Source organism: Poecile atricapillus, chromosome 12, assembly GCF_030490865.1.
Source record: "Poecile atricapillus isolate bPoeAtr1 chromosome 12, bPoeAtr1.hap1, whole genome shotgun sequence".
Lineage (NCBI taxonomy): Eukaryota > Metazoa > Chordata > Aves > Passeriformes > Paridae > Poecile > Poecile atricapillus.
The window spans coordinates 14,146,561-14,165,618 of record NC_081260.1 but is presented as its reverse complement, the minus strand read 5'-3'; the positions used below and the strand labels follow the sequence as shown (position 1 = coordinate 14,165,618).

Genomic DNA, 19,058 nt, shown 5'->3' with positions numbered 1-19,058 from the left:
AGACCAAACATGGAGAAAAACAGCCATTGCCAATTCCCCTGGCCAGGGAGGCTTGTCCTCCCTGCAGGGCCTTGGGGGAACACATTCTGCCCTCAGCCCGACGCACTGCCTGCTCTGCTTGGTCACCACCCCAGGATGAACAGAAATCCAGTTCCTAATTGGGAAGAAACCCCTCAGGGTAGTAAGATCAACTATTAAAAGGATACAAAGGCAACTTAACACACTGGGTTTGAACTGCACATCACCAGCAGGAGTGAAGTGTAAACTGAAGCAAGAGTTTAGAGTAAAAGAGATGAGAAAACATCCGTGTCTGCCAGAGCATCACAACCTCAGGACCAGCTGGGCACCTCTAGGGAGCAGGGAATGGGGCACAGGGAGCAGGCACCCGCAGCCACCTTGTGGAACACTTACCAGATGTCCAGGACATGTCTTCATTTCCCCAGGAGACACAGAGAAGGCATTAACCTCATCTTCCTCACAGTCTAGGGCACTGTGGGCTCTCCCCAGGTCTGCCTTGAGCAGCCCCACCAGATCTGTTTTGTTGTGCCTGAACATGTGCCCAGGCTTTGTCTGGGAATGTTCATCAAAAGCCAACATTTCACTGCTGCTGAAAAATTTATTGTGGCCTGTAGCATCCCTGCTGTGCCCTGCAGGTCCCTGTGAGAGGCTGATAAATCTTGATCTGTGCCTCCTGGTTCTCCTGGGAAATGATCCCCAGAGCGACAGCAAGGATTTCTCACGGATCAGTTCATAACCAGGCTCATCCTCAAGAATGCACTCGCTTCTCCTTGGACAGAGGAAGCCAGAGGCACCTTCTTCATCTTCAGCTGATGAGGAGGAGGGTGGGGTAGAGGGCTCATCCTGCTGGCCTGGAGATGCCGGTGGCTTTGCTTGGTGCTCAGTGCTCCTTGGCTCCATCGTCTGTGGCTGGGACCCTCACTGCCACTGGCAAAGCAAAACCAGAACTCATTAGCAAGAACCAGGCACAAGACTACATTTATTTTGCTCTTCCTCATTTTCCTTTCCATTCCATTAGAAAGGGGTGTTATGGTCCTTACTCCAGGATCCTCTGTGCTCTCCTCACCAGAGCATGCAGACCCACAGTTACAACTCAGCCAGCTGGGTTTGTATTCTTCATCTCTCTCTTAAAATACAAAACTCCCTCTATACTTTCAGAGGAGGGTGTGCCTCACATCGTGTCCTTTTCACTGCTGGCAGTGCAGTGCTGGGGAAGGGCTGGGGTGTGGAGGGGGCTCGTTGGGATGGATTTCAGGTGCTGTCTGAGGTGTGTTTCAGGCTCCTGGGCAGAGCTGGGGCCAAGACTTCTGCACAGGCAGGGGAAGTTTGGCTGAGGCAGGGAATCACTCAGTCTCCTGCCACCTGGGCCCAGACGGGAAGAACAGAGTTCCTAGGTGGCAGGACCCTGCCTGCCCACTTTGCCCACTGTCCCCAAGGCTCTGACAATGCTCCCTTGCTTCCATCAGCAGCACAAACAGCAACTGCTCAGACACAGAGGGCTCAGAGCACAGATATGATGAAGTGCCAGGCATGGGGAGGCCATGGCACTCCTGAAAACTTGCCCTGTTCCCTTGTTTGAAACGTGGGCAGAGGGGACAAGGTTCAGGGAGGGTAACTAGGGCAGAAACACCAAACCCATCCTTCCCACATCAGGAAGTGCACTTACCGGGTTTATTTCCAACTAGGATTCAGAATAAGTAGAGCAAACCTTCATTCTTGTCTCCCAGAGACCCTGAGCCCCCCAGCACAGGCATTGCCCCCTGACAAGGTGACAGCAGAGCAATGCAGAGACCCTGGTGTCTGTCCCAGCAGCTGCCCCCAGTGCTGGGCTGTCACACCTGCCCTTGGTGACGCTGTCCCTGACACCTCCGTGCTGGACACAGCCTGTCCTGTCCCACCCATCACTGTCCTTGCATTGAGTACCTGCAGTGTGGAGATTCAGCAGCCTCCTGCCTCACTTCCAGCTCCTGCAGCCATGTCACCTGGTTTCCCTGCCAAGAAAAGCCAAAGGTCAGGAATCAGGTTCACAGTCCCAGCTGTAAACAGCTGCACTGTATGGGTTACTTCCTGATTTTACCAGGAAAATCCTTCCTTCCACTGTCACCTGCTCCATTTGTTTGCCCTAGGGTACAATTCAGCATGCAGAATATTTGCCTTAAAAGATTCGCTTGGGGGACAAAAACACTAAATTTGAGCTTTACCCAAAGTGTAACTACAAAGCCCAGAGCTGCACTTGGGAACACCTTTTGAGCAGAGCAGTTACACTTCCAGGACTGGTAACCTGTTTCCTTTTTAAAAATAAACTCCCCTTTGTTGAATGAATGCATCTTCTTGCCCATGTCCGAGCAGTCAGAAAGGCCGCAGCAGGGCTGGGTGAGCCCGAGCTGGTGGCTGGTGCTGGCAGCTGAGGTTGGCAGGTCACAGCTCACCTCCCGGGGCTGCCTGCGAGCCCGAACACCCCGGCTGTGTCCCCCAGAGCTCCGGGGCAGCGCTGCAAAAGGCTGCCAGGGACAGCGCGGTCCTGCCGCCCTCTGGTGAGCACGGTGGCTTTTCCCAGCACCTCAGCCCATGCTCGGCACAGGGGCAGTGTGTCCCTGTTGCCACCAGCGCCAAGGCTCCCCCAGCCAGGCTCATGGATGTCCTCATTGCCAGCCCGCAGCACAGCGACAGCACGGAAAGACTCACGGCCACTGCCTCAAATCCTGGCGTGGCTTAGGGTGGCTTTAATTCCCCTGGGTTCATTAGCCGGTCAGGGACGGGCCCTAATACCCATTCACCCATCAGGACCCCTCCTACCAGGTTTCTGCTGCCCCATCTCCCCCAGCCTCGTTCAGCCCTGGCCAGCACCGCTGAGCCACACGCTGGTCCCTTGCGTGGCTCCTGAGACCTCCCGACCCTGAAGCCACTGGAACCCCGATTTTGGGGTACAGCAGCAGCACTGCTCCTTCCCTGAGCAGTCTGAGCATCAGCAGGACCCGAGCCTGGGCAGGGCACTGTCCCAGCTCAGCCTCAGGGGCTCTGGCACGCGTCCTGCTCTCTGTGTGGGGCATGGGGACACCCCAGGGGACACCAGGGTAGGGACTGGGGAGCTTCCCCCCACTCCTGCCCCAGCCAGGCCAGGGGAGCTCCTGGTACTGCAGGTGCCACAGGTACAGAGAGCACTGAGCTTCCATCCACATGTCACATTGCCCACGTGACTTTCCAGCTGTTTGAATTTTTCAAGTTAAAACAAATAAATTATTTTCCTTTTTATTGGTATTAAATAGATCAAAAACATATACAACAACTTCTGCTGATAAACAGTATTAAAAAAAGCCTAGTAGGAAAGAAAGCCTGGTTTGTGCATTGGAAGATCAGCCATTTCTCTGCAGAGCAGTTCAAACACTCCATTGTAGGCAACACAGCTGCTTCTCCTTGTCACCCATCCCCAGCAGCTTTAAACAAGAAGGAAAAGCCTTTCCCCTTGGAAAGCACAACAGTTCTTACCACAGACATTTGCAGCACAAATGAAACCTCTCTGTTGTGGTGACAGAGATCACTGCCCTGCAGGGCCCTTGGAGGGATGTGCTGACACCTGGCTGGACAGGATGAGAGACATTCAGGGAGCACTCAGCACTCCCAGGTGACACCAGCACTTTAAAGGAATATCAATCAGCTGATTAATTCTACACATCTGCAAATATCAAACAAGCTCAAGGCATTTTGTTTCCCTGAACCAAAATGTTTTGGTTGTGTTTAACGTGCCCATGTCCTGTTGTCTTTGGGACAATGCTCTCACCAAGGGACAACTGGTTCTGTCACAGCAGGGGCTAGGCAGGACCTCCAGGGGTGGCTGAGGAACAAACCCCACTTTGGGCTTTTTGACCTTCTGAAGTCATGCAAAAAATTTCAAAACATTACTGGATCAATTAAATGCTACTCCTTCAGATAGAACAGCAGCTCAAGTCGCAAGACCCAGAGAGAATCCAAGGATTTCTTTGAAAGTGTGGTTAAATTCTCCTAGAACGGAAAGATTTGGCTCAAGGAATCCCACCACAACCATCAACAGCTTTACCATCCACTTCCTTTGAATACTTCTTTTCAGCTTCAAAAAGCTGAACTAACATTTAAATGAAAAAATGCACACTTAAAAGAAAAACCACATTCCATACCAGCAATAATTTAATGGAAGTTTAAAAATTCCCGTTTCCATGGTTCCCATGTCTATGAACCAGCACAGCTCCCCTCCAGCCCCTTGGTGCCACAGGCAGGCCCTGCCACACACAGCAGCTCGTTATCCACAAATGCAAAAATGCACTTTTAATCTGAAATTCAGCAATTTCCATCCCAACTCCCACCCACTGCCAGTGTTTACAGCACAGACTGCTCTTGCACATATAACTAGAAATTAGGCACATTCACATCTCAGCAGAACACACAGACCTCAGTTTCAGTCTGTCTGCACAAATGTAGGAAAAAGGACATTTTACAGCAGCTTTTTCACCTCAGATATTTCATGGATTGCTGACTGAGAACAACAGACAACATGAATCATTTCAGTAGTTTCCAAAAGCAAGTCCCAGCTCCCAATGTCTGTGCCAAAATACACCTGACTCTTGCACACCTGTAGCCAGGAGAGGTACACAATGAACCTGCAGTGACTGGAGGAGCCTCTTCCCTTCTATTAAAGTATTAAGCAAAATTAAAACCCCGCAAGACAACCCACAGAACAACGTCTGACATCTCATGGGAAGTACAAGGGAACAAAATGCACATTTGTACACATTTCTTTGCTGACCCCATGAACAACCAAAGGAACAATCACACAGAGGAAGGTGAGAGCAGAATTCACATCCTGCTTCAGAACAGTCAACACCTCTAGTACCATTTACTTCCCTTCCTTCAAGCTGTTTTAACACTTTGGAGCCCAAGCCCTGGTATGGTGTTTCAGACTCAAACAGCCTGTGCAGCAAAACCTCAGTGTCCTGCACAGAGCCCCTTTTTTTATCATACATACACATTCATGGTACTTTCCAAGGAATCTTTGCTTCCCAAATGCAGATTGAGAGCCCAGTCCCTGCTACAAAGCAGTCTCAGCATTTCTGCAGGACTCTGAGCTTTGCTCCCTGTGGTCACAGTTCCGTAACTTGCAGAGAGCCCACAGTCCCCTCATGGATGCAGCGCTGAAGGCACCAAGCTGGAACCCTCTTTCCTGCCACATGATGGGATGGACACACACAACACACAGATATACACAAAAGAAACTCCCAGCCACCAGCTCCAGTTCCAACCCAACTGAGTTCTGACTGAACTCTCCTTTCCTGGGAAAGCCCCAGTCCCACAATGCCCTGGCTGTGCATTACACCACTCTACAAGGGAATGAAAACGAGTCAGACATGTCTCTTTCCTCTCCACACAACATTGCAGTGAAGTTCTATGGTTTGATAAGGCATTTTTATCTTCAGTGAGAATCCAAGCACAGGCAGGAAATCTGCCAAGTCGTGCAAACTTCATCTCCCAACAGCTTGAAAATCCAGGATCTCCCGCTCTCTACTCAGATGGAACAATCCCTGTCCCAGTGGGCATTGTTTATTTAACACCAGTACAGAACAGGGCTAAATAAACCCCTCAGCAGCTGGACCTCAGTTATCTTTCACAAAGAGGGACACACAAATGAGCACTTTTTGCAGCTCTCTGGCTTTATCCCACAACCTGCCTTTTTTACAATTTCCCTATATATAAATTAGAAAGATAAAGCCAAGGATTCACTGCAGCGTCCATGAAAAAGTCCAGTCTGTGTACCAGTCCCTCGGGATGGTGCTCACTGGGGGGTGAAGGTCAGGATCATCCAGCTGATGACAAAGTAGAAGAGGAAGATGGGGTACACGACGAGTGCCTTGCGGTTGGGGGGCTGGCTGTCAGCCAGGAACGCCGTGGATGCTGTGGAGACACAAAACACATGGAGCAGGAGAAGCAGAATCCTCACAGCCCCCACTGCATGGAGCAAACTGCAGTGAGGATCTGCCCTGCAACTGTGTTGAAAAAGAAACCACTGCTCAAACCAACAGGCTGTAATCACCAAGTGAAACTTCCTTTATCATACAGAATGACAAGTCATGGAATCATGGAATCACAGCATGGTTTGGCTTGGAAAGGATATCCAATTCCACCCCCTGCCACAGGCAGGGACACCTTCCAAGCTCCAAGCCCTGATCAGCCTGGCCATAAATGCTGATTAACACTGTACAATGAGAGCCAGACTCACAGCTAAAGAACAAGAGAGATTGTGTAAATGCATCACTATAAAACTCAGCATTTTCTAATAGTATTTATAACGTAATCATAGAATAAACCACCAATCTTAGAGAGTTTAATACTTAATCACCATCCTGCTGCCCAAGGCAATTTGCAGATGGCCATGGAAATCACCAGGAGCAGAGGCAGAGGCTGAACCTCTGCCAGCTCAAAAACTGGAAGAACTATTTCCAGAGCCCTTCAGCAGCCCAGGGACACCTTAGACTAGAGCATCCCTTGGTTTTGCCTGAGGGAATGAACACAGATCAAGCTCCCCAAGCACAGGGCACACGTGAGGGACTCACCCAAGGTGGACCAGCCGAACATGGCCCCCACCACGATGAGGCGGATGATGAAGCTGACGGTGCCCGCGCCCGCCAGCAGCACCAGCCTGCACACCAGCATGGCCACGGTCAGCGGCATCACGCAGTACCCCAGCACACACAGGCTCTGGAAGAAGGAGCTGCACAGGGAGACAGCAGCAGAGAACCAGCAGTCAGGCCAGAATTCCATGCACAGGAGCCATGAACTGCCACAGAACAAACCCACACTCACATGGTCCCTCCCAGAAGCTTCGAGTTGAGTGTGATGACAACGGCTCCAAACCAGATGATGACAAAGACCTCGGCAAACTGGGGCCCTCCATCATCCTTGCTGTCTGCAGAGCCACCCTGCAGCATCCTGGAGTGGGGAACAGGGAGAAACAGCTGCAGTGGGGAACAGACAGATGGAGGCATCAGCTTTCCTAGACTGGAGTAGGTGGCAGAGCAGGAGCCCCAACACTGATCCCCAGTTATGCTGCAGGCCCACATTTTTTCATCCATTTTATGTTTTAATTATATCCTCAGTTTTGCACAGGAAAGAAAAATGGTTGTGGCTCAACTGAGGTGATTTCAGTACATTTGTTCCCCTGTTTTGAGGGCTGTGAAAGCAATCAGAAGGGAATCAAGCCATGGACAACAGGCTGAGATGGAAATTAAAGTACCAAAGTTTTGGTACCTCTCACAGCAGTAGAGTAGTGTGTGATTGAACAAACCAGCCTCAGAGAAACCTTGGAATAACTAGGGGTTATTCCAGCAGGCAACACAGCTGAATCAGGACAACATGAGACACCTCCAGTAAAACCATTCCTAGGCCAGGGGACCAGGAAGAGTTCATCCTTAAATCCTAAACTTAAGAACAGGAGGTGCTAATGGGCTTGAAGTGTCACCAACACATTTTATCAGAGAACCAACCCAGCAGTGCTTGCACAAGACAGAGAGGGATCAGATGAAACTGATCTTAACACATTAATTAGTAACTTTAAATGTCTCATTTCCCTCATGCACTGGGCTACAAAACCCCAAATTCCCCCAGAATACTCACAGAGCCAGGGAGACACACAGCACCAGTGGGCCCCACAGATCCCCTGCAGGGAGAGGGAAAACACATCACAAAAGTCACAGAACCATCTCAGTTCCGCTTTCCTGGGAGTGACAGAGCCCCTAGCCCAGCTCCCAAGGTGCCATTTTCCACATCTCACCGCTTTACAATTTTCTTATTCAGCATCTTACACCATGATCTCTAATGAAAATCATTCAAGACCCACCAGTAGCTAAAGCCCCCTGCTCCACCCATCCTGCCCCACACCACCCTGCCACAGAGCTCTGGTGACACCCTGGCTGTCAACTGTGCTGCTCAGGATGTTCAGCACTGCTCAATCCCTGTCCCACTGGATTCTGCCTCTCCTCTGCAGATCAGGAAGGCCCCAGCACGTACAGTCCCTGAGGAGTGCGCTGCTCTTCTTCGGATACATGACATGGACAAACTTCTTCCCAACAGCCTTCAGGTCCCTCATCTGAAACAAACACAAAACACTTGAATTTATCCCCTCACAAAAATTACAGCTTTCAATTAAAGCAAAGAGATCAAAGTAAAGGAACTGGGATAGCAAAAAAGAAGAGGAGCCAACCCAAGATATTCTGTAGCATCCTCTGTAACAATGACTACTTTTCCTGCATTCCTCACCAACCACAGCATCCCATCCTTTCCTGTAATAACCACAATATTGTATCTTTTAGTAACACCAGAATATAACCAACAAGTTGTTTGCTCCTCTAGGGAAAGAAAATAAATGAAAAATACCTTCAGTCAGTAGTTTCTCACAAGCTCCCTCTGCCCTCACATTGATTTCAGGATCACAGAGAAACTTTGGGCCACAATTCAGACACTTTTTGACCCACAGGAATTTGTTTTACGTGATGAGTTCTAAAACAATCCCCGCTGAAGTACAGGTTGAGCAGAGCTGTGCAAAAACACATGTTTTGCAAAACAGCTGCCAAAGACACCAGAAAACCTGAGTTCTACCCCAGCCACAGGTTCAGACTCACAATTGTGTCCTTGACTGGCTCATCCAGTGTGGAGAAATCCTCATCAGGAGAGTGAGATCCCACAGGGACAGTGATCTCTCCTTCCACTGGAATATCCTGGGATATCGACACATCTGCCAGACCTGGGAACTGAATGGGTACAAACCTTCAGGAAGAAACACAACCATGCTCGTGGGCACTTCAGATGGGTTGGGGATGGGCAAAGCTGCTCAGAATTCAGGGATACAACAAATAAAAGGTTCTGCAGCAGAGCCGGGCTGTGGCTGCCCCATGTGAGGAGGTGTGTGTGAGCCTGTCCCCTGTCACCCTCCGTGCTCCGTTCCAGCAGCAGTAACCGAAAGAATAAAAAGCTGTGTTTTAAGGCAGGTGACGGCTGAGGGCTGCACAGCCGCATCACCCCCGAGTACCCGCATTTAACAGCGCCGGGAGCTGCCCGGGCACACACCGAGCCCGCTCAGGGGCCAGGCTTAACCGGGCTGATGCCCTCCCCGCCCGCGGGCGAGGAAAGCTCTCGGGGGGCCGGAGGTGAAGGCAAACAGGGCATAGCCCGACCGGTTCTACGGCAAACGCTGCGGCAGGCAGAGCACGGCGGGAGCACGGCGGCTCCTCGACCCTGCGCCTGACCCTGTCTCCTTTCCTATCTTATTTCCCTGTCGCCGTCCTCGCCCCTGCCCTGCCGCCCGCCCAGGCCTCCAGACCCCGCTTGGTCTTTGCCCGGCACCTGACCGACTGCCTGGCCCTGCTCAGGGAGAGGGGGAGGCCCGGAGGCCCCCGGCCCGCCCGCAGTCCGGCCCCCCCCGGTTCCCCGTCTGGCCTCCCCGGTTCCCCGTCTGCCCCCCCGGCTCCCCGCAGGGCCCCCCGGCCGCGCTCACCAGGGTCCCGCCAGCCCCGCTCCCCTCCGCCGCCGCCATCTTGGCCGCCCGGGCGACGTGGAGGCCACTTGACGTTATCACCGCGCGCATCCGCGTCACGCGCCGCCGCCGGGGCGTCCATGGCAACGCGTGCGGGCGGCGGCGGGCGCGCCCCGCCGGCAGGGGGCGCACGCGGAGCGGCCGGCGGGGCGGCGGCAGCGCCCGGCCCGGATCGTGCGGAGCGGACGGGAGTGGAGCGCGCGTCCCGCAGCGCGCGGAGCGGAGCGGCCGGGGCGGGCGGCGGCCGCGGGAGGCTCATCCCGACTACACCTCCCGAAGGCAGCGGCGCCGCCGGAAGCGCGGCGGGCGCGGGTCCCTCGGCCGAGGAGCGGCTGCGGGAGCGGGCGGGGAGCGGCGGGCGGGGCCGGGCGGGCGGGGCGGGCCCGCGGGATGCCGGCGGCGCGGGGCGCCCGGGGCGGCGGCGGCAGCGCTCCGTAGGCGCAGCGCGGCGGAGCCGGGCCGAGCCGCGGCCATGGGGCACCCGCCGCTGGAGTTCAGCGACTGCTACCTGGACAGCCCCGACTTCCGAGAGCGCCTCAAGTGCTACGAGCAGGAGCTGGAGAGAACCAACAAGTTCATCAAGGAGGTGATCAAGGACGGCAACGCGCTCATCGCCGCCATCCGCGGTGAGCGGGCCGGGGCGGGGGTCCGGTCACTGGGGTGTGTCCCGTTCCCTGGGCATCGCCTGCAGCCCCGCGCTGGAGCCGCTTTGGGCCCGTGCCCGGCATCGCTCCGGGCAGCGCTGGCGTTCCCCGGGCAGCGGCCGCCACCCCCGGCGTGTCCCTGTCCCTGCGCTGCCACCCCCGGGGCCACCCGCAGCTGTCCCCACGCGGGGACAGGCCGGATGCCCCGTCTCGCTGGGTTGACAGCGGCGGCGGGACCGGCCGAGCCTTCCCGGGGATGTGTCCGCTCGTCTGGGGACGGTGATCCCCGCTCGGGGAAGCTGCTCCGTTATTCTGCATCTCCCGGGCGCGGGGCAGCGCGGCGGGGTCATCGGGGGGCATCTCCTCCCCCTGGGGACCACTGCGGGCATCAGAGGGGCCCTGCAGCGCCCTGCTCTAAGTCCTTTTGTTGTCGGTGTTCTGTCATTCTTTAAATCACGGTGAGCATTTTCCCCAGTGAAATGTCGATTTCAGTGCTGGCTTTGCGGGAATCGCCTGTTCAGAAGTGCTGACAGATCAGCAGAGCACCTGGGCCAGGTTGTGTCACCTGAAACCACCGAGTCCCACGTGTTTGACACTGACCTTCCGACTGCTTAGATTTGTTTTCCTTCCCCACAGCTGTGGATACACCTCTGTACACACCTTCCCTGTGCTGTCTCCTACGCCTTCCTGGACTCCATGATCTTAAAGGTCTTTTCCAATCCAAATGATTCCACGATTCTCTGCTGTTACCGATGCAGTAGAATCCAAGCCAGCAGAGCATCCCTGGGGGCAGTGGAGGGACACAGACAATCCACGCTGGTCGCACACGGTTTTCCTGCCAGCTGGTTGGTTTCAGTTGGTGTTAATAGGTTTAGCTGCTGCCCTTTTGTTCAGAATAATTCAGAGCTTCCTTGTTATCGAGGCCGTGGCTGGAATAGCCCGTGTTTGCCCATCTGGAAGCAGCAGAGACAAAAGCTGGTGTGACTGAAACTGCTGACGTCACAGGGCTGTGAGACCTAACGTAGGTACAAAAACCCAAATCTCTGCACAATCCAGGGCAAAAAAAAACAAAACAACCCAACAAAATGGAAATCAGAGGGATTAAAACAAACTTGCTTGCTAATGGAAATGCTTTTCTTCATCACTTTGTTCAAAACCATTTCCCTTTTCGGCGTTTGTAGTGCCCAGGGATGTGAGGGATTTCGCTGGGTCAGCAGACCCAGGGAGACTGGCCAAGGAGGAAGGGCAGAAGCAGAAGAAAGCAGAGCACACACAGACAGCACTGAGAACCCCCAGGGCTGAGGATTTCTTGCCTGAAATGCTGTGGGGTGTTTTTGTAGCTGAGCCAGCAGGCTGCCAGTGAGGTGCTGGGGCCAGTCCTGCCTGGGCTTCCATCAGCTCTCTGTGTTTAGTTAACAGATAACTTAAAAAAAATAGATTTATCTCTGAATCCTATCCATGTGGAGCTGTGGGTGGGAATCCGAGCTACTCACTGGCCATGGTCTCACCATGACCAGCCATGGCTGACAATCCTGTGCCCCTTGACAGGATGGGGTGGAGGTGCCCTGAGCTGCTGGGATGCAGAAGTGGTGGTGGTCTCCTCAGGAGAGTGAGATCCAATGAGGATAGAGGGTGAAGTACCTGAAGGGGCCTACAAGAAGGGTGGAGAGGGACTTTGGACAAGGGATGGAGTGACAGGACGATGGGGAATGGCTTCAAACTGAAAGAGAGCAGAGTCAGATGGATAACAGGGAGAAATTCTTCCCTGTGAGGGTGGTGAGGCCCTGGCAGAGGTTGCCCAGAGAAGCTGTAGCTGCCCCATCCCTGGACGTGCCCAAGGCCAGGTTACCTGAATGAGGGGGGCACTTTAGGGAGCTTTTAACTCCCTTGGCCTTTCATGGATTGAGAGAAATTGGTTCAATTCCCTCCACCCAACTGATATGTCACCAGCTGGAACAAATAAAATTCCAGGGGTGAAGCTCTTTCAGGGACCTGCAGCCCACCATTTCCTGGGGAGGGTCATCCTGCAGTCACAGCTCTACCTGTGCTGCCTTTGAGTGTGGTAATTTTTCTTGCTGGCTGACACCTCCCCAACAGCTGAATAGTCACAACTGCATGGGACATCATAAGGAAACAAAGTATTTGGTATTGCCAAGTGGGGAATTAAACCGACTAAAGTAGAGAATAACACTCATTTGTAACAGTCTTGGGTGTGAAAGCAATAATAGAAAATAATACTTTGAATCTGAAATGGAAATTATTTTTGTTGTAAAGTTGGCTGTGTCCCTTGTTTTTCGTGCCAGGAGGATGGAGAGCCACTGGCAGTGCCAAGAGATGATGCTGGTCCCTCACGTTGTACCGGCAGTGCTGAAACCACCGTGGCCTGTCCCTGGTCAGGAAGGGAGAAGGACTGGGGGGTGTCTGTCCTTTCATGTTGGTGTCCATCCCCTTGGGCTGGCCAGGATCAGGACCTGATGTGGGCACTGGAGATTCAGCTCCAACAGCAGCCTGTGCATGCCCAGAGCTCGCCATGGCCAGTGTGCTGTGACAGAGGAGCCTGGCTCAGGGCACATGCTCAGGCCACTGGGGTGTCAGAAGTTGTGACTCCATGGCATCACTGTGGCTGTAAGAATGGCTGCTTTACAGCAGTTCCTTTCTGTGCTTCAGTGTGGGTTTCTTTAATCTCTCCTGCTCACTGTGCTCTGCTGTGTGTATGATAATACAAAACCACCTATTTCCCCTGGTCTTTGATCTTCTCTCCCAATTAAATATCAAATAGAACTGGAGAAATGTCAGAGGGAGGCTTTTCTCATTAGGACCTGTGAGTGCTGTGATGGTGAAAATTGTCCTTTGAAGCTCGAGGAGCTGTGAGTTCTCATGCAAATGTCGTGTATGTGGTTTTGCACTTGATTTCTGTCCAGCATGGAGCTCTGCAGAGTGCCTGGGACTGTGCTGGCAGTTCCCAGCCTCCCCTGGTACTGTGAGCACTTCATGCTGAAGGATAACAGGATAAAGGAACGTGTAGGGACTGTGTGAGCTTTTCCCCACAAATGGGGTTCCTTGGACACCCAGGGAAGGTCCCACCATCATCATCCTCCCTGCAGGTCCCACAGAGCTGTGTGTGGGAACTGGAGTGTCCCCTCAGGGAACTGCTGTGTCCCTCAGCATGGCACACCTGTTCTGGGCAGGTTTCTGTGCTGTTGTTGGATGTGGTGCCTGGGGGTTTCATGCTGTGCAGCGTGGGAAGCAGCAGCATAGCATTGGAACAGGTTATTTTAATGGGACTGGAGCCACCCAGAGTGTCCTGTCTGCCCAGTTCTCCAGAACCCCATGTCCTGGTTCATGGGAAGGCTGTGGGGACAATGGCTGGAATCTGTTCCTGCAGTATGTTACAGCCAGATCCTGGGGACTGTGTCTAAACAACCCTAAAGCTCCTCTGGAAAAAGGGGAAGAAGAAGGAGTCTATCCCACACCAGGAGAGGCTCCAGGCAAGCAGCAGCTTTGCTGTGAGGCACAGCTGGGCATTGAGGTGCTGCAGTGACAGTGTCTGTCCCACAAAGACAGCTTAGCCATGAGACAGTGTGGAGCAGGGGGGAAATGACCTGCTGGATCACTCTCCTCCCACAATAATGTGATCACTTGTACCTGTCAGCTCCTTGCTGGTCTTCCTCATCCTCACTGGGGATTTTACCCAGTAAGGGCACCGGTTACTGCTGGTAATTTCTAAAATTGTCTCCTGACTTCCCAGCTCTGTCTCAAAAGACATCATACCCATAGCCAGACCCCAGCTCTCCCTGGGAGCATCTGGTCCCTGCAGGTATCCTCAGCACAGGTGGGCAGAGGGTCTCTGCAGCCAACAGCTCCTGCTCCTGGGCTGCAAGCTCTGAGCACAAAACTAGGGCCCCAGTTGGTGCAAATCTAAACCAGACGTGCTTTAACCAGAGACTAAAACACAATAGCAGAAAAAAGAACAAAAACCCTCCCGAAAGCCAACTCATCCCCAGCGCCAGAGCCATATCCTCAGTGCAGGCAGGAGAGATGAGGGGCCAGCACAGGATCTACCAGATCCAGCTGCAGATCCCACTCTGTGTTCCAGGGCTCGGGGATGTGTTTGCTGGGTTTTGTTCCCCCTGGAGCAGCATTTTGGCTGGGCAGAGATGTTGGGTTTGCTTTGCTTTAGCAGTGGCTGAGGCACCAGGCTGGGCACAGGATGGTTTGGCCGTGCTGTGGTGGTCCCAGGCCTGGCTCCTTGTCCCTTCCTCTCTCCCTGCTGCAGTCCTGAGCTCCCCAGCCTTCCCCTGGGAACCCCTGGCTTCTGCTGCTGACACTGCTCCATCTGTGCCCAGGTGTGCCCAGGGCTTGGTTTGTTTTAGGAAGCCCGGGGCAGGAATGTGGGCAGGGGTGGCACAGGCACCAAGCCAGCCCTGTCCCTGCCAGCCTAGGGGCTGGTGGGAGGGCTCTGGACCAGGCTTGAGCACATTAAACAAACCAATGTGCAATATTTTGTGATGGCTTTTTCCAGCCCAGATAAGCTTCCCGAGGGCTTGCCTGCGTACAGCAGAACGAGGGGCCGGGACAAGAGGTGAAGTTGTTTTCACGTGTTCAAGGATATTTTTTCTTGTGCTGCACATGAGGCATGCAGGGAGCTTTTCATCCATCTTCTACTGCCTTTTCTGGCTCCTTCCCTGGGAGGATGTGGGTGTTATCCATATTCTGTGTGTCTCACAGCCCACAGCTCGCAGCAGCACTGCTGCTGACCTAAGAGTTTCCTCTTGAGTCACGGTATGAAGACTCAGCTTTTCTTGAGGTATTGTTGGAATATTTTATTTCATAATGCTGCTGGTGGCACACTGGTAACTAGGGATGTGGCATCCCAGGTTTTCACAGGTGGCTTCTGTCCTGCTGGGTGCCAGCCTGGCTCTGTGGAGTGACAGTGGAGTGCCCGCTCGGTTCTGCTGCAGCGCAGACACCTGTGGCACATCCTGGCCACGCTGCATCCTCCTGCCCACACAGCGTGGCTCTGGCACTGATCCCTGGCTGCCCAGCCATGGATCTGGGCTGCAGGGAGGGCCTGCAGTGCCAGGTTGGGCCATTCTCCAGGGACAGAGGAGCAGGTGGGGGCTGTGGTGTCCAGAGCTGTGCTGCACTGCCTGGCAGGAACATAGAGGTTTGGAGAACTGTGGTTCACAGAAAAAAAACTCTGGTGAACAATCAGCACCATTTACAGGTACTGAGCACCAAAATGCAGCAGCTTTGGAATTACTGGACAAGTTCAAGAGGCAAGCAGTTATTTTTCCTTACTCAGCATTAACAAATCTTCCAAACACTGGAAGCTTCTGTCTGAAGTTCTGACACATGTGCATGAGAAAGCTTTTGGAACTTTGTTGTTTCTGTTCTGGTGTTGGTGGATTGTCCACACTGGCCTGTGCTGGCTGTTTTCTCCTGGGGCACATTCAAACACAGCCTCTCTGCCCCACGTCCTTTCTTCTCACCGAATTCTCCATGCAGTTGAATGTGTGGTCATGAGTTGTTCAACTGATGATAAGACCAAGTGGTCAGACCAAGCAGAACAGCCTGAGATAAAGTCTATAAATGTAAGTACAGCCCAGAAGTGCTCTCTCAGTCTGATCTCTCTCCTTTATATCCCGTTCCCCCCAGCCAAGCCTGATTTTGAAGAGCCTGGGAATGTTTAAAACAAGAATAAGTTTATTAGTGTTACTAACCCTTGTAGCTGTGAGGATGGAGAACAAGGAACAAATCTGTTCCTGTTCCATCACAGGATGAACTGCTGACTTGCAGAGCATCGGGGGACCCTTTGAGGTGGAAGCTCAAAGCCAGACCCCCCAAATCCTTGCAGAGGTGCTCAGAGTGGGGGTAGCTCTTGGCAAACCCCACGAAGTGTGCTCTGCGGTCCGGCTGCCCCAGTGTCGGTGCCCAGGAGTGTCCCGGGAGGTGCCAGCTGGTGCAGGACAGGCCATGTCCACGCTGGCATCGCCTCCCAGCCTGGAGCAGGAGGGATGCGCATTCCTCCTCGCACCCAGATCGCGGTAATTCGGCGGCGATCCGTCCCTGGCGTGCTGTGTGACTCAGCTGGCCCCTGCCCAGCCCCTTATCGAAGGAAACTCTGAAATCATCGGCGCTTGGAGCGAGCGCGGTCGGAACCTGCCCTGCCTGGGAAGGGGGGCTGCAGGGGAGACGCATGCGAGGGCTCTGCCGATCATGAGACGCCTCAGTGGGGATTGCTCGTGCTCTGCCCCGGATAAGAGTCCGTTGTTTTCATGTTTGTTTTCCCCGTGTCCGTCCTGCCTGTGCCGCGGGGAGCCGCGGATCTCGGAGCACGCCCTGCCCTGCGCTCCTGCCAGAGCCCCGTGCCAAGAGCCCGCTCGGCTGCTCTCGGAGCATTTCTGCAGCTCTGCCCTCGCTCCCCTCATGCCCCTGGGACAGCGGCTGCCGCCCCTCCCCGACAGCTCACTCCTCCCAAGGGACGGGAAAATCCGTCTGTTTTCCATGGCTCAGCTTTGTGTATTTCTGTTTTTTAAGGACTCTGTCGTTCGTTCCCCAGCCCCAGGACCTGTTTCCAGGCTGGTATTCTGAAGGTGGTGACTGGCTTCTGGGGGACAGTGATGTAAACAGGTGTATAAATAGGTGCAACAGGCAGAGCCACCTGCCAGCCTCACCCGCTTCCACCTGGCTGCCTGCTTGGCTTCCAGCCCCAAAGTGTCACCTGGCTGTGACAGCCACACCTGGCACTGCCATCCCCAGGGCTCACCTGGCAGCACCATCCCCACTCACCTGGCCGTGCCTGCTGCAGGAGCAGGCATCCAGCAACCTCTGTGATGGAAGTTCTCAGGAAAGCATTTGGGAGCCTCTGTCTGCCCAGCACAGGAACTGCCCAGGAGCTTCCAGCAGCAGTGCTGGAGCCCACAGAGCTGGGCACTGTCCCCCAGCTGTGGCTCTCCCTCCTACACTTGGGTTCATTGCGCTCCAGGGCAGCGCTGAGCAATTCCCTGGTGTGCCAACAGCCAGACCGGGACACCAGGTGGTCTGAAATTCCTGCAGGTATGGCAGCACCAGCTCCATGGGTCTGTGGGGAACCAAAGAACTGTGATGGCGTTTCCTCCTTCATGACTCTTCTCTGCCTCTGCAACCCCAGGAGCATTTGTTTAAAAACCAGTTGCATTATTTCTTACTGCTCATTTCACCACTTTTGCGGATTTCTAACGCCGCTCATCTTCTCTTAGCTTCCATTTCAGCTGGCCACGTGCTCTGGGCTGGCTGCCCCATGTCTCTTTCCAGTTTTGCTGAAGCAACTCCTCCAGCTTTGCAGGGCTGCAAGGTTGATTTGAAAGGCCAGCAAAATGCCAAAGGGGAAAAAGCCACTCTCTGAGAAGTTCAGCCTTCCAAAGTGCAGTTTTACCCATGGCTCATCCTGAGGAGCACTAAGGGATGTGCTGATGCCAGCGGGAGTTTTGCTGCTGTGGGGAGAGCGGGGGTGCCCTGGCTGAGCTGAGCTGTGCTGCAGCATCCTGTGCTGCCCTTGTGTTTCAGAAGCAAAAATCATTAAAAACAATTCATCCAACACCTTATAAAAATGTCCCTTATAAAAATGTTAAACACAGCCCAAGGTGTCGCTCTGTAGGAAACCAGTACAAGCCAGTGAGTGTCACTGGGAGAATTGTGTGTTCCATGTCTTTGATTTGAAATGTGGCTCTGCTGCGTGATTCTCTTCCTGATCAATGGATCTGTCACTGTGGAGATCTTGGGAAGAAGATGCTGGATAACTTAATCCAAGGGAGGGTGAGAGTGTGTCCTCCTCCTAGAAGCTGTATCCCACATCACTCACTCCCAGTTTTCTCCAAAGCAGACCAATATACCCCAAAACTTTGTTGTCCTTCCAGTCTTGCTTGGTTGCTTTGTGTTTTGGTTGGGGTTTTGGGCTGATATGTTGCCAAACTTCCAAGCTGTTGGTGAGGAGACCCATGATCTATCTCCTTGTGCTCCAGGCATCCAGGAAAGCCCCTCTGTGTGTTCAACTTGTCTTGAGCTTCGAGGTACAGCCTCGTAACCTTTGCCAGCTCTTCTGGAGCATGGCAGGTCTGGCAGGGTTGGTTTCCTTCAGGCAATGAGGGAGATAAGGCAGGCGTGAGAATGATGAGTGTGAACCATTGCTGTCTGGGTCCTTGGCTATTTAATTTAACAGTAAATAAGAAAATAAGCTCATCGAGCACGTTTGGGCACTTCCCACAAGGCTGGCTGGGAAAGGAGAAGAATTTAGGAGAATCAAAGATTGAAGTTTAGGATGGAAAAGAGAAACTGTAGAGGGTGGGGGAGAGTGAGAGGGGGATGTGTGAGTGGAGATGATGATCCAGAGGGCAAGTAACCAGCTTGCAGAGCAAAAGATCACTGGCTAGGGAGAGGTACTGAGAACTGTCTTTTTACTGAGAGTACAGCCCTGTTCTTCTGCCTGGAGCCTGGGCTGGACTGGCTGTGAAAAGGGAAGCAGCAGCTTATGAACAACTCAGTCAATGAAGGGCTGATTAGGAGAGGTAAATGTGTGACAGAGTGTGAGACATCCAGTAAATTCTTCTGCAAGAGATTTGTAAAGCACAGCTAAATATAGCAAGTTATTTTTAGCAGTTCATGCTAGCCACTTACTCCTGGCAAGTGGAAAACCCGTGTCAGTGTGGGAAAAATGGCCTTTGTCCAATGTGTCAGGGATTCTGAGTCCCCACAGAGCCTTCAGGGGCACTTGCGGACGGCTTGCCCTGGGTCAATGCCAGGCACTGCCTGTCCTGGGCTGTTCTGTAGTTCCCTAGTGGTGAGCATCTCTCCTCTGTGCAGCA

At 53.5% G+C, this 19,058-nt stretch overlaps 2 protein-coding genes across 3 annotated transcripts in view; one reads left to right on the top strand and one right to left on the bottom strand.

Annotated features, from left to right (window-relative positions):
* Positions 1 to 3,359: 3,359 nt before the first annotated feature.
* Positions 3,360 to 9,600, bottom strand: YIPF6 (Yip1 domain family member 6). The gene is made up of 7 exons (XM_058847966.1): positions 9,533 to 9,600; positions 8,661 to 8,789; positions 8,050 to 8,128; positions 7,657 to 7,699; positions 6,847 to 6,972; positions 6,597 to 6,754; positions 3,360 to 5,937 (listed from the first exon to the last, which is right to left on the bottom strand). Exons 1-7 carry the CDS (start codon positions 9,569 to 9,571, stop codon positions 5,819 to 5,821), a joined length of 693 nt encoding a protein of 230 aa, XP_058703949.1. The 5' UTR covers positions 9,572 to 9,600; the 3' UTR covers positions 3,360 to 5,818.
* Positions 9,601 to 9,958: 358 nt separating this feature from the next.
* The window catches only part of OPHN1 (oligophrenin 1), a 52,430-nt gene continuing 43,330 nt past the window's right edge, over positions 9,959 to 19,058 (top strand). For both annotated transcript variants that reach the window (XM_058847990.1, XM_058847989.1), the window contains exon 1: positions 9,959 to 10,197. In XM_058847990.1, the coding sequence (XP_058703973.1) occupies positions 10,044 to 10,197 (154 nt within the window). In that variant the 5' untranslated portion in view covers positions 9,959 to 10,043. The remainder of the gene's footprint in view (positions 10,198 to 19,058) is intronic.